Consider the following 24576-nt stretch of genomic DNA (forward strand, 5'->3'; position numbering starts at 1 on the left):
GACAAGTCTCATCCCCCTGGAGCCTCTCTACCAACCCCACCACCCCTCAACACCCAGGCTCCCCCCTGACTCTCTACTTTCCCAGTGCCCCCCAACAGCCCCTGCTCACTATCCCACCCCCCCCAGTGACCCCCAACCTTGCCCAGTGATGACCCAAAGGATCCTACTGCACCACCCCAACTGCTGTCCCACCCTGAGCCACCATTCACCCAAGGAAAGAAAGGGATGTGGCTTTGGCAAGGGCCTGGGGTCCACGACCTCCCTCATCCCTTGTTTGCCAAATCCCTGCCAGAGCTATTAGGAGGGGTCTGGCTGTCCCCAGACACAGCACCGGAGCTCTGACCTGTCCCCTGCTCCTCACACACATGGGCTGGGCTGCTCTCTCATGACTCTCAGGGGATTCTGTCACAGCCACCCAGGTTACCCTTCGGATTACCGGTTTAACCATTCCTATCCCTAAAGTAGCTACAAAAACACTTCATATCATAGAATATGTCAGGTTGGAAGGGATCTACAGGGATCACTGCACAGTCTTCCCAATACAAAGTGCCCCAGGTATGTGGGGACTGGAAGACTCTTCCTCAGAAAGGGCTGAAGGCAGAGGGAAGAGTGGTAAAATGGATTTTTGGCAGCAATGCCTCTTCTGCCACCCTCCCTAGGCAGAGAGCTGGGATGACATAGGTGGAAGCTACCTTTTCACTGGAAGCCTGTCAGAAAGGGTTGGTAGAAAGGGTTTGGGTGGCAGAGGAGAACCAAGTGTGTATGTGAGCTCAGGGTGACTGCTCATTGGAGCAGCCTGCTCCACAATCTTGGGATCCAGAGTGCCTCCCTCATCACCCCAAGGGCCACACTGTCCTTCTGCCAGGTCTCACCGAGAGGTGAGTGGGTGCCTTGGAGATCCCTGGGATCCAGAAATAATGAACTCCCATAGGAAGAGCACCTGGAATGACACGGACTAAAGAGAGTAAATGACACAGGAGCTGAGACAATGCAGACTTTTATGGAAGAGACACAGCAGGTGCAGCTCTGGCCATGCTCCCCCACAGAGGAAACTGGCTCCTGGCCATCAGTGGTGCTGGTGGTGCTCGTCTCTCAGGGGTGGCATGATCTCTCCAGTCTCTAAAATCCTGTCCCCCTGTGGGATGAGAGCATGGTGAGCATTCCCCGTGGCATCCAGACTCTCCCTGCACAGCCTTCCTTCAGGGAGCCTGCAACTGTCGTCATTTCCAGGCAGGAATCTCACCACAACTCACTCAGAACACTCTCATTCCCCCAACATTCCCAGAATGCTGGAATAACATCACAGCAAAATTACCTGAAGCCCATACTTGCTTTACCCCTTGTTTTCACTACAGAACACCAGCCACACATTCTGAGCCTGTTTTGTTTTAAAAATTACTTATAGCACTGCATACCCCCCTCCAGCAATGATCAGTGAGTCCAAACCCTCAGCCCAGAGCCCATGGAGAGCCATGGAATCCCTCAAAAAATCAACCTGCTGCCCCAGTGCCACTTGTTCCAGCTCCAGGCACAGTCTTGGCCTGCTGAGCTGACCTAACTCGACTGAAAAATTAGGCTGAAGACAGAGGCCAACAGCTTAACCTTCAGTGTGTTGCTTTGTGGATGTTTGGATGGAATATTTTATAATTTTATTTTAGATAGAGCATGATTAGGAGGTGTTATGCCAAAAATGGGCAGCAGTCAGAAAGGGCAGAGCTGATCTTCTGTAGGAATATTTGCCCTCTGACTTGTAACAGCTCAGAGCAGCCTGAAAACAGAAAAGACCAAACATTGTGACACTCTCTGCTTCATGTAACTTGTCCAAAGCTGAGGTGACACAACTCTTTGGGGACACCTGAGTGTGGGGGACCTTCAGGGACAACTGCCACCAAGCCAGAACCAAGATTCTCAGGGCTGACAACGAGGAGAAGCAGTCACTCCTGTGTGATTCCTTATGTTAATATTTACAGAGGCTTTGAACACCCATTCCCAAAGGGAATGTTTCTATGTTCCACCCGGGATGGGCAGGATCAGCCAGGCTCTAACAGCCAGGTGCTACAGAGAGGTAACACTGAAACAGGGACTGAGGACAAGGTGAAAGTGCCCAAACCCACTGTCCCCGTGCTGCCCACAGGACCCAGCACATCCCTTGGGAAAGTTGTCACTATAGACACTTCCCAGGTGCTGCACAAAGCTCCCTGGAAATCCCTTCCTGTCTGTGTGACACAGCTGGAAGATAAGACGAGTCATGAGAGACTTACTGGGAATATCCGTGGGTTTGTCATAACCACACCGTGCGGCGATTTCTGAAAGCAGGGAGAGAAGAGAGGGAAAAAGGGCAAGGAGAACAGTGTTACTTGGAGGAAGCACAAAGCATTTTCAAAATGGGCACCAGGACCCTTCCAGGATACAAACTGTGCTAGACAAAAGCCCTGTTAAATCTTCCACTACTTAGCGAAATAGCTGAGGCTGCAACAGCCACACCTGCCAGGGAGGGTCCTTCTCCCTCCCCACACCAGCAGCTCCCTGGTTATTCCCAGGGCTGCTCCTGCAGGACAGGAACAGTTTGGACACAGCTTTTCTACTTAGATCACAGGAGAACCTGGGCACTGCCATAAATCATGGAATGGTTTTGGTTGGAAGGGACCTTAAATCTTCCAAACACTGCCACAGGCAGGGACACCTCCCACTGTCCCAGGCTGCTCCAAGCCCCGTCCAGCCTGGCCTTGGGCACTGCCAGGGATCCAGGGGCAGCCACAGCTGCTCTGGGCACCCTGTGCCAGGGCCTGCCCACCCTCACAGGGAACAATTCCTAATTCCCAATATCCCATCCATCCCTGCCCTCTGGCAGTGGGAGCCATTCCCTGTGTCCTGTCCCTCCATCCCTTGTCCCCAGTCCCTCTCCAGCTCTCCTGGAGCCCCTTTAGGCCCTGGCAGGGGCTCTGAGCTCTCCCTGGAGCCTTCTCCTCTCCAGCCTGACCCAGAGCAGAGGGGCTCCAGCCCTTGAGGATCTCCCTGGGCTCCCCTGGACTTTCCACCTCTATGTTCTGCTGCTGCTGGCTCCAGACCTGCAGGCAGCTCTGCAGGTGGGGTGTCACAAGGGTGATTCTTTGTGATGAAGTATCACTCCAGATTTATAAGTAAGTGTTACCCCAGCAAGGATACAAGCGGTGAAGAGTTGGCCAGGGGGAATAACCTTCATATGCAACCGAATGCGAGCAGCACGTCCACCCCCACCCGGTGTGGGACCATTCCTCTCATCATCCCCGCTGGCCCTGCGCTGTTCCCAGCGTTTCCGCGCCCCTTCCCGGGCATTCCCCTTAACCCGCCGGGCCCGCACGCACCCGGACGTGGTACTTCAGGAAGTAGGTGATGGCCCAGGCGGGGAGCAGCACCCGCAGCAGGACGAAGCCGCCGGTCTGAAAGAGCTTGTGCACCTGCGGGCACAGCGACGCTCAGGGCTGGCCGGCGGCCCGGGACCGGCCGCGCGGTGCCCGCGTCCCGCCGCTCACCTGCAGCCGCCAGGGATCCCCGGGCCGCACGAAGCGCTCCCAGAAGGCGGCCACGGGCCCGAGCCGCCGCGGCGGCAGCACGGGCTCCCGCGGGCTCAGCTCCTGGTCCCGCAGCCAGCGGCGCCGCAGGGCGCGGAGCTGCTGCACCCGCAGCCTTTCATCCTCTGCGGGGCTGCTCATGGCGCCTGAGCCCGCTCGGCTCGCCCCGGTTCCGTCCGGCCCGGGCCCGCTCGGCTCGGTTCGGCCCCGCTCGGCTCGGTTCGGCCCCGCTCGGGCGCTGTGTCCTTCGCCGCGGCGCGCGGCGGTGACGTCACGGGCGCGCGGCGGTGACGTCACGGGCGCGCGGGGCGGTGACGCCGGGGCTGTGGCGGCGCTGCCGTGAGGGAGCGCCGGGAGCCGCGGGGGTCTGGCGGGAGAACGGCTCGGGGCACTCAGCTGGGGCCTCTTCCAGCGCCTGCAGGGAACCGGCGGGACAGATGGAGCACGTCTATTTGCAACAGCATGCAGGGACAGGACACAGGGAATGGCTCCCACTGCCAGAGGGCAGGGATGGATGGGAGATTGGGCAGGAATTGTTCCCAGGGCAGGGTGGGCAGGCCCTGGCACAGGGTGCCCAGAGCAGCTGTGGCTGCCCCTGGATCCCTGGCAGTGCCCAAGGCCAGGCTGGACAGGGCTTGGAGCAGCCTGGGACAGTGGAATGTGTCCCTGCCCATGGCAGGGGCTGGAATGGGATGGTTCCTAATGACCCTTCCCAGCCAAACCATTCCATGATCCCTTTGATTCCATTCCAATATTCTGCGATTCTGTGTTCCCATGTTTCCCAAGATTCCAGGATTCCATAATTACAGTGTTTCCATGATTCTTATGATCCCAGTGATTCACTGACCCACTGGTTCCACGTTTACCCGATTCCGGTGTTCCATGATCCCAAAGTTTCCCTGACCCCGATCCCGGGGTGTGTTCCCCCGATTCCGATGTGTGTTTCCCTGTTCCCATTGTGTCTTCCCCCTCTCCCGGTGTGTGTTGCCCCGATCCCGGGGTGTGTTCCCCCTCTCCCGGTGTGTGTTCCCCCTCTCCCGGTGTGTGTTCCCCCGATCCCGATGTGTGTTCCCCCGATCCCGGTGTGTGTTGCCCCGATCCCGGGGTGTGTTCTCCCTCTCCCGGTGTGTGTTCCCCCGATCCCGGTGTGTGTTCCCCCTCTCCCGGTGTGTGTTCCCCCTCTCCCGGTGTGTGTTCCCCTGCTCCCGGTGTGTGTTTCCCTGCTCCCGGTGTGTGTTGCCCCGATCCCGGGGTGTGTTCTCCCTCTCCCGGTGTGTGTTCCCCCGATCCCGGTGTGTGTTTCCCCGCTCCCTCCAGTGCCGCTGGGGCCGTGGCGCCCCCTTCCGGCGGGGCAGCTCTGCGGGGAGAGCCGCGGCGTGTGCGGGGGTCGCGGGTTCGATCCCCACTGCGGCGCTCGGCGCCTCGGGCCCGCGGGGCGGAGCCGCTCCGCCCTCAGGGCGGCTCCTCCGCCGGGAGCCGCGGCCGAGCGCCGGGAGCCATGGCCGAGCCGCGGCCGGGGCTGGCGCTGCGCTTCCAGCGCCGCTTCCTGGCGGCGCGGCCGCTGCGCTCGCTGCCCTGGCCGGTACGGAGGGGCCGGGCGGGGGGAGGCGGTGCCGCGGCGGTTTTATTTATTTATTTATTTATTTATCCTGTTCCAGGAGCTGGAACAAAGCCTGCGGGCCGCGCCGGACTCCGCGCTGCTGGCGGATATTCTGCGCAAGGTGAGGGGCGGCTCGGAGTCACCGCCGCAGCAGCGACGGGCGGTGCCAGCGCGTGTCCCAAATCCGCCGGGACTGCTCAGAAATGCGGCGATCCGTGATCCGGTGTCGCGGTGTGTCGTTAGGCCCTGCAGAACCGCAGATTCCCTTCTTTGCCTGGTGTTTGAGCGTTCTTTGGTAAAAATTGAGACCCGCGTGCCAGAGCACTGGTGTGGTGAATGGCTCAATCAGCGCATCCGCTCCTGGATATTCGGGATACAGGGAATGGGGGTGCCTAAACTGTCCCTGTGAATGGAGATCACGAATGAGGCAGCAAAATGAAATGGAAAGAAGGAAGAGAAGAGCAAACGAAGGAGGAGAGTAAATTGGATTATTCTCATTCTATTTTCCTCTTTACTCTATTGAAAAGCATTTTTGTTGCCACAAAAACTAAGAAATCTGTGGACACAGTTCTGTAAACTCACAGACCTGTCAGAAATCATCCCATTTCAATTAATGGCTTAGCATATCTTGTAAAGACTAAATTTCAAAGCGTTTCATGGCACCCAGACCCAATTAATGGTCTTCTTGTGATCCTTAGTGCCTTTCCTAAACCCTGCCCTGGGTAATTGGTTACCATGGTTCCTCTCATTGTAGACAATTCTTCACCCGCTGTGTGTGAAATATCCCCCTTCGGCCAAGTACAGGAGGTGCTTCTTGACTGAGCTCATCAAAAAGGTACCTCTTGCTTTTCAGCTTATTTTTCACTTGTTTTTATTTTTTTTTCCTTGAGAATACCTAATGTAATAACAAACCACAACATTCAGCATAAATACACTGTACTAAAATGGGGCTTAGAGTGCAGTTGTTTTCTCTTTAGTGACAGTGCGATGCTCAGAGCTGCCCTGTTCTCCTCCCCCACAGCTTGAATCCACAGCAGCTGAACCCCTGGATGAACTCTATCAGGCACTGGCAGATGTTCTAAAAGAAGGAGAGGAATCTACTCACTGTTACAAAAACTACTTAATGGTAAAAATTGACACTGCAGTGTTCTAAACCACATTTACTCACCCAAACTAAGCAATAATTAGCCTTAAAAACACCCATGCTGAAGCCTGGAGTGCTTCCTGCCTTTTTCCAGGTGCTCCTGTTGATTGTAAACTGTAAATCCATGGCCTGTGCTGATGCATCTTTGCCTTCTCGTGTCCTGCAGCCCTCGGGGGACTGTGTGAGCCTCTGCGAGAGCACAGCGCTGATCTCCGGGGGCACCACGGGGCTCCTCACGTGGGAGGCTGCCCTGCACCTGGCCCAGTGGGCACTGCAGAACCCCGGCCTCTTCAGGGGCAGGTATGGCAGCAGCAGGGCTGCAGGAAAGAGCTCTTCACTCCTGCAGGATCACAGAATGCTGTGGCTGGGAAGGGACATCATTCCATGGCAGAGAACACCTCCCACTGTCCTGGGGTGTTCCAGCCCCCACCCAGCCTGGCCTTGGGCACTGCCAGGGATCCAGGGGCAGCCACAGCTGCTCTGGGCACCCTGTTCCAGGGCCTGCCCACCCTGCCAGGGAACAATTCCTTCCCAATATCCCATCCATCTCTGCCCTCTGGCAGTGGGAGCCATTCCCTGTGTCCTGTCCCTCCATCCCTTGTCCCCAGTCCCTCTCCAGCTCTCCTGGAGCCCCTTTAGGCCCTGGCAGGGGCTCTGAGCTCTCCCTGGAGCTTCTCCTCTCCAGGTGAGCACCCCCAGCTCTCCCAGCCTGGCCCAGAGCAGAGGGGCTCCAGCCCTCTGATACTTTGAGCTATACAACCGTAATTTAATAACAGAAATATTTAATAACAGGCTGTGCATCTAAAATAACTCAAATGACACCCTTTTGCTGCTAAGTAATTACTGCTTTTCTGTTCTGCCAAACTTTAACCTGTCAAGACATGGTTTAGGAGCAAAGCCTTGCACTGTGCAGTCTGACCTGCTCTGTGAGTTCAGCTGCTCAGTTTTATTTCACTAACGACCTTCAGTCCATGATGGTATTCACCAAGGAGTATCTACATTAGATTAGTGTGCAGCTCTGATCACATCATTTCTACTTTATTTATAAGCAGTCAAGACGAGCAAGGACTTTTGAGGAAAGATAATTTAATAATAGTTAAGCCCACAGGGGAAGGAACTGTGCTGCTCAGTGTCTGTTTCTCTCTACTGTCTAAAAACTGGAGAGCCAGCTCAGGTGGAAACAACTGTGCTGCAGATGGCTAAAGCCAGGTGGGAATGTCTCTCGTCCCTGTGGCAGGAATGCTTTGTGCCTTACAGAAATCAGCATTTCAGCTAATTAATTTTATGCTGACAATTCCACCCTCAGTTATTCCCAACTCTCCAGTTGCTTGGAACAAAGGTTAGATTGTGGATGGTTCACTCAAAAATTATTGTAATTATCTGGAACTGATTTTATCTTTAATTATATTTAGCATGTTTTGATTTCTAAATCAATGCAGAGTCCCGTTAGTACTTTTCTACTCCATTACCCACAGGACAATCCTGGAATTGGGGAGTGGGATTGGCTTCACTGGAATTGCCATCTGCAAGACCTGCCAACCCAGGACATTCATATTCAGTGACTGCCACCCCCGTGTTCTCAGGCAGCTGGGGGAAAACATCCAGCTGAACGGCTTCACCCCAGAGCCTGACGTGACCTGGAGCATCCAAACAGAGTCCCAAGGACAGGAGGTGGAAGGACAGAACTGCCAAAACCCAAAAGTGGTTGTTGCTGAGCTTGACTGGGGCTCAGTGACAGAAAAACAACTCCAGGGTCTCAGAGCTGACGTTGTCATTGCAGCAGGTACTGCACCCACAGGGAGCAGGGATGGGCAGGGCTCAGCAACCTCAGCAGCCTCTTGAGGAGTAACAGAATGACAACAACCAACTATAGACTTTTTTTGTACTTATCTGTGTATAAATTCAGAGGGAGTTTTATAATAAATCCAATCATGGAAAATCTAGTGACAGGAGGACGATGGTGGTGATACCTAGTGAGAGCAGAATGTCTCAGCTGTAGGTCTTACACCCTGATTTGGAGCTTTGCACAGAAAAACCTGAGAATCCAGGTGCAAAAATTACTTTGGCATCCCAGGTATCAAAGATGCAGTGAATGGGAATTCTATAAAATGAAGTCACTGCATGGTACCTGATGCCAATGACGCTGCTCAGTGCCCAAACCAGCCCCAGCTGGACTCTTCTGAAGGCAAGAACTGAGGGGCACTGACATCTCTGTGCTATTTGCTGTTACTCACTGCAGCAGTTATTTACTGCAGTGGAACACACACCTAGATACCTGTGTAAGAAACGGCCCCCTCTGATAATCAGCATTCTGCTCCCCTTGGTGTTCCCTGACCTCTCACCACCATTTCTGCTCTCCAGGGAATGACTCCAGGTGAAAACTGCATGTCCTTGGCAGCAGCCTCTAAAGCACTCATTTCTAACGAGGCAGGTTTGTTTTGCCAAGGGCAGTGGGAACAGAGCACCAACACTCAGTAGTTCTGCTGCCTCCCTTAGGGTGGGCTTAAATAAAATATCTAACAATCTGTTTACTAAAAGGAGCACTGATTTTTAGTGATGAGGGCATAGCCCATAAAATGTCAATATTCTCCTGCACTGTGAAGATTTTATTTCTGCTTTGCAGTTTTTATTCTGGTTTGTGCTCAATTCTCAATAAATATTGTATGTTTCTTTTTTTTTTTTTTTTTTTTGTAGATGTGGTGTATGATCCTGAGATAATTTTAGCCCTCATTGGGATGCTACAGAAACTCTCCACCTCCAGAGCAGACAGGAAGGCTCCTGAGGTGTTCATTGCCTCCACAATTCGAAATCCAGACACGCATCAGCTATTCCAGGCTGAGCTGGGTGGGTGCCTGTTCCATCCAGTGTTCAATAGTTTTGCCTTTTTGCCTCTTTCCCCATTACTTGTTGTGTGGTAGAGAGGAGCAGGAGCATTGTCCAAGAGCAGAATCTTATCCTGGAGCTGGATTTAAGAGCAGTAGCTTTTGCACTTGGATTTCATCAGGAGCTTGGAACTCACCTTTGGGTACATCCTGAGCTATCACTGCTCACATCTGCGAGGGATGATTTGTAAGTGTGGTACCAGCAGGAAAGTAAAAAGAGGTTTAAGCTAAAGGAGGGAGCCATCAGTGCTGCTCTGTCCCGAGATGCAGCCTAAACCCTTTATCTTATCCTACCTGTTCTTTAACTTGACTATTTTCATCTTTTCTCTTTTGACAAAAACCTCCAGCTAGAGATTAAATAAAATCAGGATTCAGGGATTTCTTTTCATATACACTTCTAAAGCCTATCTTTTGCAGTGTCTTTGCTGTTCACCTGGTGTTCACCAACTGGACCTGGTGATCCTTAGGGGTTCTTTCAGCTCAGGATATTCTGTGAAATTCTGTTTCATTCACAAAGTGACACTGAATGTTCAGTGGCATTAATGGGATTTTTAAAAAAACACTCATAATCATTTGCCTGACAATCACAGAATGCTAAAGATCTCTTCTTACAGAACTTGTCATGCAACTTTTGCTCTTCATTTTATTAAGCATAAATATGATTTCCAGTATTTCTCTTCGCAGATAAAGCTGGGATCAGATGGCAGGTGATTCCAACCCACAGCAGCTGTAATTTTCTCTATGATGTGCAGCCAGATGTAACTATTCTGCAGCTATTTATATAGGCTTGGCATACAGAACTGGAATTTTGAGACCAATATGAGCTGTGTCAGCCTTGTAACAAGATTATCCTGAATTCTGGAAATGAGGTTCTGAGGATACAACTATACACATGGACACAGGAGTCCTTCCTTCCTTCCTCTAATTCCCAGCATGGATCCAAGCCTGGAGCTGCCCCTGGGAAGTGACTGAACCTCAAGCAACAAAAACCAAAACGGCCTAATCACACTTCACTTGGATTCTGTACAAGACAGCAGAATTCAAGTAGGGTTTTTTCCAACTGTGTGGTGATTTGTAGGTATTGGGGGCAACCTGCAGGATCACAAATGAGCATCTCCCACAGACAAGGGAGCAAAACAATGTTTCAGAGTAATCAGTGGGTTTTGATATTAAAACCAGCTGTAATAGTCTGCTCTGGTGTTTTATGTCTGTGTATACTTGCAGTTTGGGTTGGCTTAAAACCCCCCAGTAAACAGTGACCAGTACCTGTAGGTGTGTCCCAGGATGACTCTGCTGTAAGAGCAGGTCACAGACTCTGCTGCAAATAGGTGCATCTTCACTCTGCAGTGATGACAAGTCAGAATTGATGTCCCTTTCTCTCACATAAGGACTGCCACTTCCACAGTGGCTGCTGGGAATCCAGGCAGGGCTGGGAATGAAAAAGGAATCACTCTCCATAGCAGTGTTCCAGGTATTCTACAAAGAGGAAGGACTGAGCTCCCCTACTCTGAAACTTTCCATCATCCATTAATCATTCTCCTGTCGGGTAGCACTGGTCCTGAAGCACAAAAATCAAAGTGATGCTCATTCTTTTGACTTCCTTTTCTCTATTAAAAACTACTTAAAAGGAATTGAAAACGTCAGCCTCCTCCTTCGCTAGTAATGGAGAGAAAACTGATGATACCGAACTTGAAACCTGAAGAATCTTCTTATTCTGCAAGTTTAAGGAGATCATGACTGCTGGGATCAAGCAGAAATAACCCCAGCCCTATCCCCAAAGTAAGAACTCAAAGCTGTTATTTCCAGATTAAACACAAACTGGCAGCCCACACAGGAGCTCCTTTATCTCCCCTTACATAAAATTCAAGACAAATGTTCTGTACAAAGCTCATTTTGGATCTAAAAAGTTCTATTATATGAAGAGGAGACATCTCTAAAGCTTTTGGCATTACTGTTTAAAGAAGTGCTTAATTCACTTCCATATTCACAGGAATGGCCAAACCTCTAGACAGGATTTTGACTGAAAGCAGGAAAAAACCACTAAAAAATTGGCAAATCAATCTTTATTGATCATTCTTCAGTCAATAAACTGGAGGTTTTGCCAAATTCCTGCAGTAAAGCAACTTAACCCTATTTTCACCTTTTTTGACAAAAGCAGATATTTAATAGTTGCTCAGAGCTTAAAACTGCTGGTGCAGAACCCACTGTCCTCACCTCCCACCCTGAAGCAGGAGCTCTGAGGAGCAGTACAGTCCAAACCAAGTACATTTACCAATGACTGTCACCTATTTTATCATCGAAAAGGTCATGAAGAAAATCTTGTTAGAATTAGCTGTGAATACTGAGCTTAATAAAAAGCTGAAGGCTGTACCTCAGCAAGCACTCACAAAGCATGTGCCTTTTGACTAAGTTATACATACTTTGTTCATGCATTTTGGGTTCATTTTTCCCTTTTCTGTTCATCTGTTCAAGAAGAGATAAACTTTATGTTCTTTCCCAAGGTAAATGGGCACATTCATTTCGGAGTACAAGGAGAACAACTCACTGCAAGCTCTGCTTTGCTCTAAGTGCCCAGTAAAGCTGTCGCATACCAGTGCTGTGCTTCCACACTACTGCACACACTGTCAAAAAGAAAAACAACTGGGAAACAAATTGGTTCTGTCTCAATAAAACCTCACAGGAGGATATTCAGTACTTGGGTGTTGTGCTGTGTTTTGCTCTGAATCCATGTTTGCCCCCTGTTCTCCCCAATCCCCTCCCTTTCCCAGTCGCCGATTTTTCCAAGCCCTTCCCTAACCTCCTCCCTTCCAAGTTGTCAATCCTCCCTATCCCTACCCCTTTCTCCAGAGAGTTCTGTGTCTGTCTTGTTGCCCTCGGCACCCCATTTGTTACTTCGTATTATTCCCCCCGTTTTCCCTGATAGGCTCATAAGCTGTTTACCCCACCTTATACTCCTCTCCTACCATATCCTCATCGGTTCACTTTCCTACACCCCTACTCCTGAGCTGCTGTATACAAACTTCTGTTCACCCCCTCAGTCCTGTCTGGGAGCCCAGGAATAAATCCGTGTTGTTGCAGCCCAAGCCCCGTGCCATGGCTGTGTGTCCCTGCTCTGTCCCTGCCGATAACTGGGACTGCAGCTCGCAGGGAACGGTCGCGGCCCCGCCGCAGCCGCCCCGCGCGGCGCACGCTGCAACACTTTGGCCATCAAATTGATCAGCTGAAATGAAACAAGTCAAAGGAAAAGCATCAGCCACGTGCCAAAGAAACCACACCCAAATCACCTTCTAAAGTGCTGACTGTACAGCAGGTGAAGCTGGCAATCCTTTATCTGTATTCAAGGATCTTCACCAAAAAAGGCCCTTCAAGCAGCACAGGTTCTCACACAACAAACAGCCTCAGCACCTTCAGCACCTCCTACTCACCCAGAAAGCTGAAACTGTAAAGGAAGAGTGTGAGAGCCATGACAAAGGAGTTAGAAACTGTAAGTACAGACAGTACAAAGTCTTTATTCACTGTTTTCCAAATGTCTGCAGCTGCTGGAATGTGTTTAACACCCTCCTTCCCTCCAGTCACTCCTTGTTGCCCAGCAAGGGAAGGACAGTCTGGTCCCAGCTCTGGTCCCAGCACAGCTGCCGGGACGCTCGCAGGTTCTCTCGGAAGCTGTGAAGTTTCCCTTCCAGGCTAGGGAAATCCAGGAAAAGCATCTGTAATTTAAAAAGCAAAACCACAGAAAAATAACTGTCATGTTCCATGTCAGGCACATTCTACCTTCCCCAGTGTTAACCCTCAACTACAGCTGCAATTCTGAGGTCTGGCCCCATAAAGAGAAAACAAGGACAGAATTTGAAATGCTTTTGCCAGCTTCAGGTTCACATTCAAATAGAAGTGAGGCAAACAATGCTCTCCAGGCCAGGCAGTACCTTGTGAGAATGCAAAACACAGAGGTGATGTTCAGATCTGAAAAGGCTGCTCACACAGTGGCACCTCTGGGGTTATTTCTGGGGGGAAAGAAATCATCAGAGCCTTTACCTTCAGCTGTTTTGCAAGTTCCTGTGAGTCCCTGAATATCAGACCGTTCTCATTGTGTTTCACCAGTTCATGTAAACTGTGAAAAAAAGTCACAAAAGGAAAACTGAGGCAAAAAGCAGTGAGTGGGACATTTACAGTGCTGCCCTGTGACATCCAAAGGACCAAACCAGGGTATCTGTATCATTATGGCCCCAGATGTCACAAGCTCCACACCTGACATAATGGAGTTAAACAGGTAGCTTTGAACAGTTAAAGACTTCTCCTTTCTATGTCAGACTAAATCTACCAGACCTGTTCCAAAGGACCCTCATTCTGTCTTTGTGCCACTCATCTGGACATCCATTGAAAACTAGGGCAATGATCTACTTTCAAACTAGATTTCTTTTCTATAAGGAAAATCTGTCCATGATCCATCATGAAATCTTCACAGGAATTTGTCTTATAAAGCTATGGTTTTCCCAAAGGACCATAAATTCCAAGAATGCCCATGCATACTCTCAGCCTTTCGCTGAACAGGTGTGTCTATGCAGAAGAAATGGTTTTTTTTTAAATTAAATATATGGAAACAATGGAATACAGGGATTTTTTTAAGGCCAATGCTTGCATTAAATGCTCCAATTTTTGTAGAAACTAGTATTAACTTTTAAACTTAAAACAACCTTGAATTCTATCTTACTGAATTTTAAAAATGCCAAAATACAGGAATCTCATTGAATTCCTGCAGTAGCTGCTGAACTCTGGCTTTGTAAGAATACTGTTTCATGTGATTCCCTTGAGCTGTAACAGAATAAGCTCTTACCATTCAAAATGTATTGCACACACAGGTAAACAGCAGCCAAACATATCCACCACCTTCATGGGCAAATCCAACCCACTGGAGGATTTATGGAGACACACCCCCAGGTCTGCTGAGCCTGAAAAGCCAACACAACACAGTCTGAACTCTCTGAAAGCAGCTCCTCTGTCCTCCTGCAAACCTTTATTTTTGTGCTGCTTTGGATGGTGCAAGTGAAACTTTCAACTACCCAGACACAATTTCAAGCAATCAGGGAAAAAAATAAAGCACAGGGCTGTTTTGGGACTCAAAATTAGTTATGTTTTAGAAAGCAGTCAGTGTGTGCATATTAAATTAAAGGGGATTTTGAAGTTTTATGTATCCTAAAACAGCCTTTCTGCCTCTTAATCTGCTAAAAATGGGTAAGTAAAGGAAAACCCCATCACAACCCCATCAGTATACACTGTGACCTCACTAGTGACCTCTCCCAGCTGAAGTCAGCTCAGAGGAATTAATAGTGTGATTTTACAAACATTATGTTCAGTATTTTAAAAGGACCAAATAAACAGTGTTTTACAGCCACATAAATTGTCAGGCTCTAACCCTGCAGAATGAAGATCACATTGAATATGTATTTTATAACTCTACTACTGCCACTTTTGTAATGAAGATGCTGAGGGAATAACATTCCAATGACATGTTAATTTAGAATTTCAGCTACTTTTGGTTGCTCAGCCAACTTTTTAATTTCATTTACTGGAGTGACCCTGAAAGTAAAATAGAACGTGGTCAGACACCTGCATTTCAGCATGGCTGGAAGAAACAAAGAGTGCAAAGAACACGCTGAAACAGCACCACAGCTACTTCTTGGGAAAGCAGAGAAAAGCCAGCCAGAGGAATTCAGCAGCTTTTCTGGAATGAGTCAGATCCATGAATATCCTGTCACTAACCAGCAACATTCCTGACTGTATTCTCCCAGCCTGCATTGGCCCCCTGCAACTGTGCTGTTTCCCACACTTCCTCAAGCCCTTTCCATCACCCACTATTTACCAAGCAGAAGAGGGTAATCCTCAGCTTCCAGCCATGGTGTACAGATCTGGATATGCTTCAAGTGCAGTTTTTGAATCAGTTCTTTGTAATAATCTTTTAGAGGTCCTTTACCTGTGTAAAATAAAAAGTTTTATCAAGATGACTGAAAACAGTGTGGTCTGTGAAATACAAGCTCCTGTTGGATCAGGTGCACTAACAGGATACTACACTTGTGGTACCCTAAAAAGACATGAAAAATCTTCCCTTGAAAGCAATGTGCACCTGGACTTCTCTTACTCAGTATTTCAGTTAGTTTTCCATCAGTGGAGAATCATGGAGTTTGTAAGGTTGGAAAAGCCCTCTCCAATCAAGTCCAACTGTTCCCCAGCACTGACAGGGCCAACACTGACCCCACACCCTGAAAGCTACACCCACAGGGCTTTAAATTCCCACAGGGCTTTAAATCCCTGCAGGGATGGGCATTCCACCACTGCCTGGGCAGCTGTGCCAGTGCCTGAGCATCCTTTCCATGAGGGAATTCTCCCAATATCCAGTCTAAACCTCCCCTGGCACAGCTTGAGGCTGCTTCTTCTGACATTGCTTTTGCAGCATCATCTTAACCTTGACCTTAGACTGTTTTTCATGCAGAGCTTGAGCAGACAGGGAGGCTCTTTAAGGATGTGCCATAATTGGTGAATGGTGCAATAACTCAGCTATAAATCACTGTCCTTATAACCAGACACAAAGGCAACAGTCCCTCCTCTCTCCCACCAGCAACAGAAGAGTCAGCACAGAACAAAAATGTCAACTAAACCTTCTGTTAGCACTGGAAGAACTGTACCACAAACATTCTCACCTGTTATCACACACACTAAAGCTGGAAGCCTTGCTCCTTCCTTGATAAACCTCTCATAATCTGGAGAAGATAAAACACTGGTCAGAGCTGACAAATCTCAGGGTGCTTGGTTGAAGAGTGGTGACAGTGCATTAATTATTGAGCTTCCCCTACAAGCATGTGTGAGTAACACAGCAGTAAATTCACCTATGTTAACATTTACAGACTTCCAGAAATAAATCAGGCTGTTTATGCATGAAGCATTTCTTCAACTGCTCCCCAATCAGTTGCTTCAATAGATCAATTTAGAACTGCAGCTGCAAAGTCTACAAGCTAAGACAAAGTATTCCCTCCCTTCCCATTAGCAGATACCTGTGGAGAGTAGATGTAATAGCTCAGAAAATAAAACTGCAGTTTAGAAGCCAGTTAAGAGATTTAACTCTCCCTGACAACTCCCCTGATTGAATTCAGATGTTGCACTGCTGTATTTCAATTACTAACCTAAAATTAGTGCTAATTAATCAAATACAACTGCATTTTCACCTGAATATAGAATTTAGTAAAACCCTTCTGAAGTGTCCAGAAGATCTCTTACAAATAGTGAGATCAATTCCTTCATACCAACCTTCTAAAGCTCTTAAAAGGACTGAGAAGTCTTCATCCTCTGAAAGAGAAGGCTTTATTAGTAATGTTCATATTTCTACCATGTTTAATTTTTGACTTTAAATAACAACTGAGATTTTCCTCGCCTTCACCTACAGTATTTAAATACAGACCAAGTACTCAAAGGTTAAGTACATATATGTACTTAAAGTTCACTATTTACTGAAATGTGCTATTAAAACTCCCCTAGTTTATTTTCATAAATAAAAGTCCATAGCCATGCAGAATGTTTATTTATTTTCCTTGTTGGCAACACAACAAATAAACCAGCTACAAATACTGTACATCTTTGAAGCTATCAAGATAAAATTTCTAAAAATTTCTAAAAATTTCTAAAAGTGAGAATTAAGTGTAAAAACTGCCCTATTTTTTCAAAGATAAAGACAATCCTGCCCATGGTCACTGGCAATGGATTTGTTTCCAGTCTCTGTTCCCTTCCTCATACAGAGAAAAAAATGTACATAATTATGTAATAAACATAATCAGAAATGGTGGAATTTCAAATTGGTTTGGGCTGGATGGGACCTTAAAGCTCATCTCATCCCAGCCTCCTGCCATGGGCAGAGACACCTTCAGGGTGCAGGGTGCTCAGTAAGGAGTAAATTTTTGAGTTTCTTCATCTCTTTTACACCACCATGCAAGACTTTATGTCTAAAATGAAAACTAAAAAAAAAAAAAAAAAAAAAAAAATAGGAAACCTCTTTTATTCATTCTTAAAGTTGAGCTCTATAATTAAAATACAACTTAAAAAAAATCATTCATTTGTAGTATTATTTAGGTTACACAACATTTAGCTGCATCATACACACTTTGTCTTCAAATTCTCCCAGGTAAACAAAGGACAAACATAACTTCAAGTGTGAGAAAGTACAACCAGCCCTATTTGATATTAAAACAAAACTGATTCCCAACCTGTCCAGCTGGTGCTGCTGATGAGAAGGGCTGGCCGGCCCCTGGACTTCAGCACACTCCCACTGCTCCCATCCCTCTCGGTGAAGGCTGATCTGGCAGCACTGGGACTGGCAGTTCTGTACTATGGAAACACAACTTCCTGAGCAAGAACTACACACAGCCAGCAACAGCAGGGAATGCTCTGCTTAACTGGCACCAATTTCCACACATTCAGCTTCAGATTTGCTGCTCAACTTGTCTAGAAACAGAATTATTACATGACAGAAGTACCAGGACGGGGCAGGCCATTTTTCCCTCTTTCTTGCTGCTGCAGGCACAATTCCACTTTCCAGCCAAATGTTTTCCTTCACAAGTTGAGCAGAGTCAGCCTCCATTTCTGCAGTCTGTCTCACACTTACCACAGCATGGAGGCCAACAGCACATTTGTTCAACTAAACTCAGAACCTACACATTCTGAGCTGGGCATTTCCAAAAAATCCCCACCATGCACTGTGGATTTCACTTCTTTTTCAAGCCTTAGTTTGGTGAAGTCAAATCCTTGGTACATCTGCTACAGGTGACATCCTGCACTGCCAGAGGGAAGTGTTTAACACTTGGACCAAGATCCTGAAGGCTCTGCACAGTAATTAAGGAAGGAAGCTATTAAGGAAGCATCCAATGTGTGGGTCAGTGGGAAGCAGACACCTGCACCCCAGGTGCACCCCAGACACTCATCACAGATTGCCTCAGTGCTTATGCCAACTTCTTTAGAAACAAAACATTTCTACTACTTGTGTTACCACAGTTCAACCATTCCACTTCTCCTGGCCTCTCCTAGTGACAATTAAGGCACCTCAGTGCCCCCCCGTGCCTGCTGGGCATCAGAATACCCCACTCAAGTATTTTGGTAACTTAAGTGCCACAGCCCCACGTCCCTTGGTTAAGGACTGCAGGGGCAGCTGCACGTGCACATACCGTGCTTTGAAAGGCTCGTAGTCCTTGGCAAGTTTCATGAACAAGTTGTGTTGGAGGTCTAATGGCGTTTCCTTAAAATAAGATGCTGGTTTGTCATACAACGTCACAGCCCTGGGAGGAAATAAATATGCAGCTTAAATAAGATACAGAGGTAACAACGTGCACATGGCACAGTGGCAGGCTGCAACAATGTAATCAGAAAAAAAATAACCAAAAACCTAAGACATTTACTAAAAAAACTTTACTATGCTGCAAAGTAATTCACTTTTTGACTCCTACAACTTCCTGTATTCCTGAAGTTTGATGGAACACACCAAGGTGAGCACAAGTAACAGAGAACCCCTTTTTTGTGTGCTTATTCTAGGGGTGAAATGCACTTGTAAAAACTACAGACGTCACTGTCCTGATTTTCAAACTTACTCCATATCTGCCCCTGAGCAACTCTGATCTTGAAGCCCACAAGATAAGCTGGCAGGCCAGAGTAATTGTTCAAATCCCAGTGATACCCATCCCTCTCTGGCTCCACAGCCAACCTGCAGCAAACGTCCATGGCTCCTGGACTGCCCCTCAGTCAGTGGAGTGTTAGTTTAGAAGGATGATGAAGATTCCTGAATGCCCACACTATACTGGCCCATCACAAAACTGAGCTGGTGTGTTTCAGTGGTGATGGATGAGCTCAAGAGAGCTGCTTTTGTAAGATCCCTCTGGATCCTGAATCCTCAGGGATCTGTTCTGTCATTTACTTAGCACACACACACTAAATTGTCTGAGGCACATGGCTTACTTTATCTTGAAATTCACCCAGAGATCTTTCCTCATGGCATCAGTGACACACAGGTTATAGTCAGACAAGCGCCCAAAAAGCTTTTCATACCTGACAAAAATGAAATATCAGTCAGAAACCACAGGCAAACAATTGCAGCAACTGCTCCCAGGGCCCATGCTTGATGAAATCCAAAGAAACCCAACTGCCCCCAGAACTGAAATTCGATTGCCAATTTTTGATGGACTCCTGTTCTCCAAAGCATTTAGAGCCTTTAACCACACATAACCAATTCTATTCAGAAGGCGCTGTTCAAAGAAGAGCTGGAGTGTAAAGCAGCATTGGAGAATAAAAAACCCAGGACATATAAAGCAATTCCAATAACAAGATCAACATTTGCATAAGTAGGTAAAAACAACCTGCCTAATTCCTGCAACCCTCTCCCACATGTTCAACAAAGCAGCTGCAGAACAGAGACCAGTTTCACACAGCAAAAGCCCAGAAACCCCTCCCTGTGCCAATTATATTCTCCCCACCGGCCTCCATTCTGAATTCACCAAGACACATCATTTATAAAGAGCAGAAATGACTGCACAAACCATTCTGCAATCAGGACCAGTGGGTGGCTCCTCCCGTGACTCAGGCTCATGATGGTGTAGCCATAGTTGTGCCAATCAATGATGAGTTTGCTCCCCCACCACAGCCCTGCCACCCAGGCAGCAGCTATACTGGGTAAGCCTGGGGGATTCTGCTCAAAAACAAGACCAAAATAGCATAAGGCTGTGACCAAGTGACAAACACAAAGCAACTATGAGAAACAAAAAATCAAATTGGAGTCGCATCACCTTCAGGGAGCTTCATGAACAGAGACTCTTTGTATTCACTTAGGAACACTGGCAGGTACTTCAAATTTATCCCCTGGATCAATATCAAAATTCCCCTCCATTAAACACACTAACAATTCCAGTAAGATTTATTCTTTACTACTACCCATGGCAACGAAGTTTGAAAGCACAACAACTAACGGGAAGAGAAAACTTGACTTGTTAACAGACCAATCAAAGTTTAGAGCCAAAAAATACCTGGATACAGGTTTACACCACTGGTGAGGCCAGTTCAGCTCTGAAATAATTAGAACAATGTCTGAGATGGCTAAAAACACCCTGTAACATAGCACTATTTATTTGTACTGAAATTATTCCAAACACAAAACATACCTGAAGAAGAATATAGGATGGCTGTTCTATCCTCAGCAGCGTGTACAGTAACTGCACTGACTGCACAAGCACCTTTAGGACATACTGGAAAAGCTTTGGACCCACTGCAAAGTGACAGAAAAACAGGTAAGCGTATTAGAGCTCTCCCCACAGAAATGTGAACCTCAGAACCAGCCAGCTCTGCAGAGACAGGGTCAAAATGACATGAAAATGGACACACTTTATCTATGACCTGGGCAAGTGTCTGAGTGCACCCTCAGCAAGTTTGGAGATGGCACCAAGCTGGGTGAGAGTTCAATCTGCTTGAGGTAGGAAGGCTCTGCAGAGGGATCTGGACAGGCTGGATCACTCCAAGGCAGACACTGAGGGGCTGGAGCATATCCAGGGAAGGGAACAGAGCTGGGAAGGGGCTGGAGCCCCAGGAGAGGCCGAGGGAGCTGGGAAGGGGCTCAGCCTGGAGAAAAGGAGGCTCAGGGGGAACCTTGTGGCTCTGCACAACTCCCTGACAGGAGGGGGGAACTAGGGGAGTCGGGTTCTGCTCCCTGGGAACAGGGACAGGATAAGAGGAAACAGCCTCAGCCTGTCCCGGGGAGCTTTGGGTTGGATATTGGAAATGTTTTAAATCCCTGGGGGGATTTAAAAGTGGAGTTGGCACTTGGGGACACAAGTCAGTAGTGGCCTTGATAGTGCTGGGGGAATGGTTGAACTCGATGTTCTTAAAGGGCTTTTGCAAGCTTTATAATTTTATTCTATGATCACTATAAAACTATGTAAACATCTCGTCATCCCTACAAATTCTCATTCTGTATTTTGTACAGAAAGAAATCCTACACTCATTGAATAGTTTGAGTTGGAAGGGACCTTAAAGGTCATCTCATCTCACCCCCTGCCATGGGCAGGGACACTTTCCACTGTCCCAGGCTGCTCCAAGCCCCCTCCAACCTGGCCTTGGACACTGCCAGGGACGGGGTGGCCACAGCTGCTCTGGGCAACAGGGCTAAACACAAGGTCGGGGAGAAAGAGGTCGAACGAAAATAATTTCCACATTTTTCTCTGCATGCGAACAGCACCAGTGTACCGGCAGGTGTTTAACGCCAGCGGCGCCTGTTGAACAGAGAAAGGCAGACGAGGGGCTGTGCGTGCGGCGGGGCCGGAGCCGCACTCGCTGCGGGCTCTCCATGGCCCCGCTTCCCCCGGTCCCCGCTCCTCGGCCCCGGCCCGGCCGCACGCACCTCGCAGCCCGCTCAGCTCCGCCACGGGCACCAGCCGGATGTTCTCGCTGCGCAGCACGTCCCGGTGCGGCCGGGTCTCTGTGGGGAGAGCCCGGTCAGCGGCGTGGGCCCCGCCCGGCCCCGCAGCCCCGGCCGCCCCTCACTCACGGAGGTAGCCCAGCAGAGCGACCTGCCGCCCGTGCCGGGCCAGCGCCAGCGCGTGGTACTGCATCCGCGGGCTGCGGCCCAGGTCCCCCAGCACGGCCACGCACACCCGGCCTGCGCCGCCCGCCCGCCGCCGCCTCAGCAGCAGCAGCAACAGCAGCAGAGCCGCCGCCGCCGCCGCCGCCCACAGCGCCGGCCCCGCTGCCGCCATCTTGGGGCGCCGCGGGGCGGGAAACGCGCGCTGTGCGCCCCCTGGCGGCGCGGAGGTGCCGCGCTCTGAGGGGGCCCCGGCCGCGGGACCCGGCAATTACCGAGAGAATGTTAATTAATTACAGCATGGAGGGGGCTTCATTAATTACAGCATGGAGGGGGCTTCATTAATTACGGCATGGAGGGGGTTTAGTTAATTAGAGCGGCACTGGACACTCGTCTGCACTGTGGGGTTTCCTGGTAAATTTTAGAGCATCTAAAGTCAGGGGTGATTTCAGTGCAGCCCCGTTACTATCCGATGCGTGTGTTTTTGCTTAGTTTGAATTCAGCTAAATTCTAACTAGACCTTCTTTGGATCTGAGTTAATACTCTACATATTTCTGTGCTATCCCTCAGTTTGTTGTCTCAATCCCTGATCCTACTAGGTACTAAATCCTTTCAACATCTGCATCCCATTGGTTTCTCATATGTGTACCTAATAAACAATTTCCATCTATTTTCAGCTTGCTGATACCTGTTTTCTGGTGGAAATACAGCACAAACAGAAGGCCACCAACAGAAATATTTGCCACATTACATTGGCATCATGGAAGTGACTGAACACCATGTTGAAAAGGTCATTAAGTTGTACAAAAGTTTAATATTAAGTCTGTTGTACTGGACAAGAATCTGATAGGATTGTCAAACAATGCAGAGAACAAATGGCATTTTTTCACTACAAACAGGGATAAAGACACAAATGAACGATGTTGGTGACCAGGGACAGGGCCCAAGGGAATGGCTGGAGCTGTGCCAGGGCAGGTTTAGGCTGGAGATCAGGAAAGGTTCTTCCCCCAGAGGTGCTGGCACTGCCCAGGCTCCCCAGGGAATGGGCACAGCCCCGAGGCTGCCAGAGCTCCAGGAGGGTTTGGACAATGATCTCAGGGATGCCCAGGGTGGGATTGTTGGGGTGTCTGTGCAGGACCAGGAGCTGGACTGGATGATCCCTGTGAGACTCTTCCCAGCCAGGAAATTTCACAATTCCAGGCTTCTCTCTGTAGACCCTTGTGGCCTCCCATCTGGATGATATCCTGCTGTTCCAGTTAGGTTTCTTTGCCGGCTTTGACAGAGGCAGATGTCAGGTGTTGCATTTCCAGCGTAACTCTCCATATTGCCAAAGAGCAAGTAGGTGGTAACAATGAAACCATTCTTCTCCTTTAAAACATATTACTAATTACAAGTGTGGGCAGACTAGTTCCACAACAAAATAAAGCCTGGAATGTTTGCTCAAAGTTTCTGCTCGGAATGCATATTTTTCTACTGACAAAGCATGGAATTACAGAATCTTCTGAGTGGGAAGGGACCCCCAGGGATCATCCAGTCCAGCTCCTGGTCCTGCACAGACACCCCAACAATCCCACCCTGGGCATCCCTGGCAGCGCTGTCCGAACACTCCTGGTGCCCTGGCAGCCTCGGGGCAGTACCCATTCCCTGGGGATCCAAGGTTTCCTCAAGAAAAGCCCCCATCCCCTCCTGCTGTTACACACACAGCCCACCGTGGCACACACATCCCTTCCAACCTGTAGGAGGTCTGGTCTTGTGGGAATCTCTGGTTTCAGTCCCTCCTATCTCACCTGACAGCTCCTTGCCTGTACTATTTTAATGCAAAATGCAAATTGCTTTTCTATTTACTTCCTTGAACAAAGTGCAAATATCCTGGCTGCGATGGAATGAGGGACTGATGGATTCTTGCAGGCTATCCGACATAGAACCCCAACTCCATACCAGCTGTATTTTCTGGCAGGTTATCAAAGTACTTAAAATTACAAGTGTTTCAGCTTTGGGGATGCGGTCACTTAGTTTATGAAGGTAGAGTTGCAATAAAAGTCCTTTTGACCTATGTAATCTTCAGAGCACTTAGCTGGAAAAAGATAAATAAGGTGCAGTGATCACTTCTGGCTGAGGCTTTGAGAACAGGGATGCACTTGAGAGAAATGCATTTTCAGAGATTTCTGAATGTATTTCTCTCAAATGCATTTTCAGAGATCTACTGATCTCTGCCCAGAGAGTTTTTCATACGTGTTGAATAGCAGTTCTGTTTTACAAAAGCCTTTTCCTGTCTCTTCTTCCTGACCATTTCAGAAAGTTTGGAAGTGCTGTTTGCACTTACCCTAGAAATAATCTGTTTAAACTCTGTCCCCAGTCCTCCTGCCCTTGGTGGACTGCTGTGAGTGCAATAAACAGAGACAGAGCAGCCAAAATCCCTCTCACAAATGGAAGTTCTCTCATCCCAGAAGTCTCCAATTCAAATGTCTCAAGCAAATCTCATGACAGCCTGGTTACTCTTATAGCCATGTGATATATGTAGTTGAAACCTTTTAAAACCCACTTTTTTTTTTTTTTTTTTTTTTTTTTTTTTAATTTGCACTGAAAAAATGGGATTGGCTATCCCAGTAAGAAGTATTTGCACCAATCACACCTGCACTGTGGGGCACAGGCTAACTCCTCACAAACTCAACATGACTCCAAAGGGCTCTGAGCACTGGTACTGTGCTATATCACAAGGGATAAATTATGGCCATTTTTAACAGCAAGGTAATTTGCTTCTTGTGTTTTGCCACAGTGGAGACAAAAGGAGTCGGCTGCAGAATAGT

General features: G+C 48.4%; 3 protein-coding genes across 4 annotated transcripts; 1 reads left to right on the forward strand and 2 right to left on the reverse strand.

Annotated features, from left to right (window-relative positions):
* Positions 1 to 981: 981 nt before the first annotated feature.
* On the reverse strand, positions 982 to 3777 carry LOC110470191 (NADH dehydrogenase [ubiquinone] 1 beta subcomplex subunit 6). Its single transcript, XM_077786783.1, has 4 exons — positions 3513 to 3777; positions 3345 to 3437; positions 2262 to 2306; positions 982 to 1135 (listed from the first exon to the last, which is right to left on the reverse strand). The coding sequence occupies exons 1-4, from the start codon at positions 3690 to 3692 to the stop codon at positions 1067 to 1069; spliced, it is 387 nt and encodes a 128-aa protein (XP_077642909.1). The 5' UTR covers positions 3693 to 3777; the 3' UTR covers positions 982 to 1066.
* Positions 3778 to 5034: 1257 nt separating this feature from the next.
* On the forward strand, positions 5035 to 11871 carry EEF2KMT (eukaryotic elongation factor 2 lysine methyltransferase). 2 transcript variants are annotated; one of them, XM_077786784.1, is made up of 8 exons: positions 5035 to 5133; positions 5210 to 5272; positions 5906 to 5986; positions 6173 to 6277; positions 6462 to 6595; positions 7771 to 8078; positions 8990 to 9139; positions 9862 to 11871. In XM_077786784.1, the coding sequence occupies exons 1-8, from the start codon at positions 5050 to 5052 to the stop codon at positions 9960 to 9962; spliced, it is 1026 nt and encodes a 341-aa protein (XP_077642910.1). In that variant the 5' UTR covers positions 5035 to 5049; the 3' UTR covers positions 9963 to 11871. The 2 variants fall into 2 exon arrangements, with proteins under 2 accessions (XP_077642910.1, XP_077642911.1); XM_077786785.1 differs by having other exon boundaries at positions 7879 to 8078.
* Positions 11872 to 12666: 795 nt separating this feature from the next.
* Positions 12667 to 21871, reverse strand: ALG1 (ALG1 chitobiosyldiphosphodolichol beta-mannosyltransferase). Its single transcript, XM_077786786.1, has 13 exons — positions 21737 to 21871; positions 21590 to 21667; positions 20358 to 20461; positions 19740 to 19888; positions 19162 to 19251; positions 18378 to 18488; positions 17424 to 17539; positions 16474 to 16512; positions 15870 to 15929; positions 15035 to 15145; positions 14009 to 14123; positions 13210 to 13285; positions 12667 to 12884 (listed from the first exon to the last, which is right to left on the reverse strand). The coding sequence occupies exons 1-13, from the start codon at positions 21798 to 21800 to the stop codon at positions 12750 to 12752; spliced, it is 1248 nt and encodes a 415-aa protein (XP_077642912.1). The 5' UTR covers positions 21801 to 21871; the 3' UTR covers positions 12667 to 12749.
* Positions 21872 to 24576: the final 2705 nt, after the last annotated feature.

Source organism: Lonchura striata, chromosome 16 (assembly GCF_046129695.1).
Source record: "Lonchura striata isolate bLonStr1 chromosome 16, bLonStr1.mat, whole genome shotgun sequence".
NCBI classification, from domain to species: Eukaryota; Metazoa; Chordata; class Aves; order Passeriformes; family Estrildidae; genus Lonchura; species Lonchura striata.

Bases quoted from the DNA above. Each gene is read 5' to 3' on its own strand.
- LOC110470191 (XM_077786783.1), bottom strand. From the start codon at position 3,692: ATGAGCAGCCCCGCAGAGGATGAAAGGCTGCGGGTGCAGCAGCTCCGC. The intron at 3,438-3,512 runs GTGAGCGGCGGG...CTGTGCCCGCAG, and splicing joins GGGATCCCTGGCGGCTGCAG to GTGCACAAGCTCTTTCAGAC. The intron at 1,136-2,261 runs GTAAGTCTCTCA...CTCATCCCACAG, and splicing joins CAAACCCACGGATATTCCCA to GGGGACAGGATTTTAGAGAC.
- EEF2KMT (XM_077786784.1), top strand. From the start codon at position 5,050: ATGGCCGAGCCGCGGCCGGGGCTGGCGCTGCGCTTCCAGCGCCGCTTC. The intron at 5,273-5,905 runs GTGAGGGGCGGC...CTCTCATTGTAG, and splicing joins TGGCGGATATTCTGCGCAAG to ACAATTCTTCACCCGCTGTG. The intron at 8,079-8,989 runs GTACTGCACCCA...TTTTTTTTGTAG, and splicing joins TGACGTTGTCATTGCAGCAG to ATGTGGTGTATGATCCTGAG.
- ALG1 (XM_077786786.1), bottom strand. From the start codon at position 21,800: ATGCAGTACCACGCGCTGGCGCTGGCCCGGCACGGGCGGCAGGTCGCT. The intron at 19,252-19,739 runs GTTTGTGCAGTC...CATTTTTGTCAG, and splicing joins CTGGTCCTGATTGCAGAATG to GTATGAAAAGCTTTTTGGGC. The intron at 15,146-15,869 runs GTGAGAATGTTT...TATTTTACACAG, and splicing joins TTTAGTGTGTGTGATAACAG to GTAAAGGACCTCTAAAAGAT.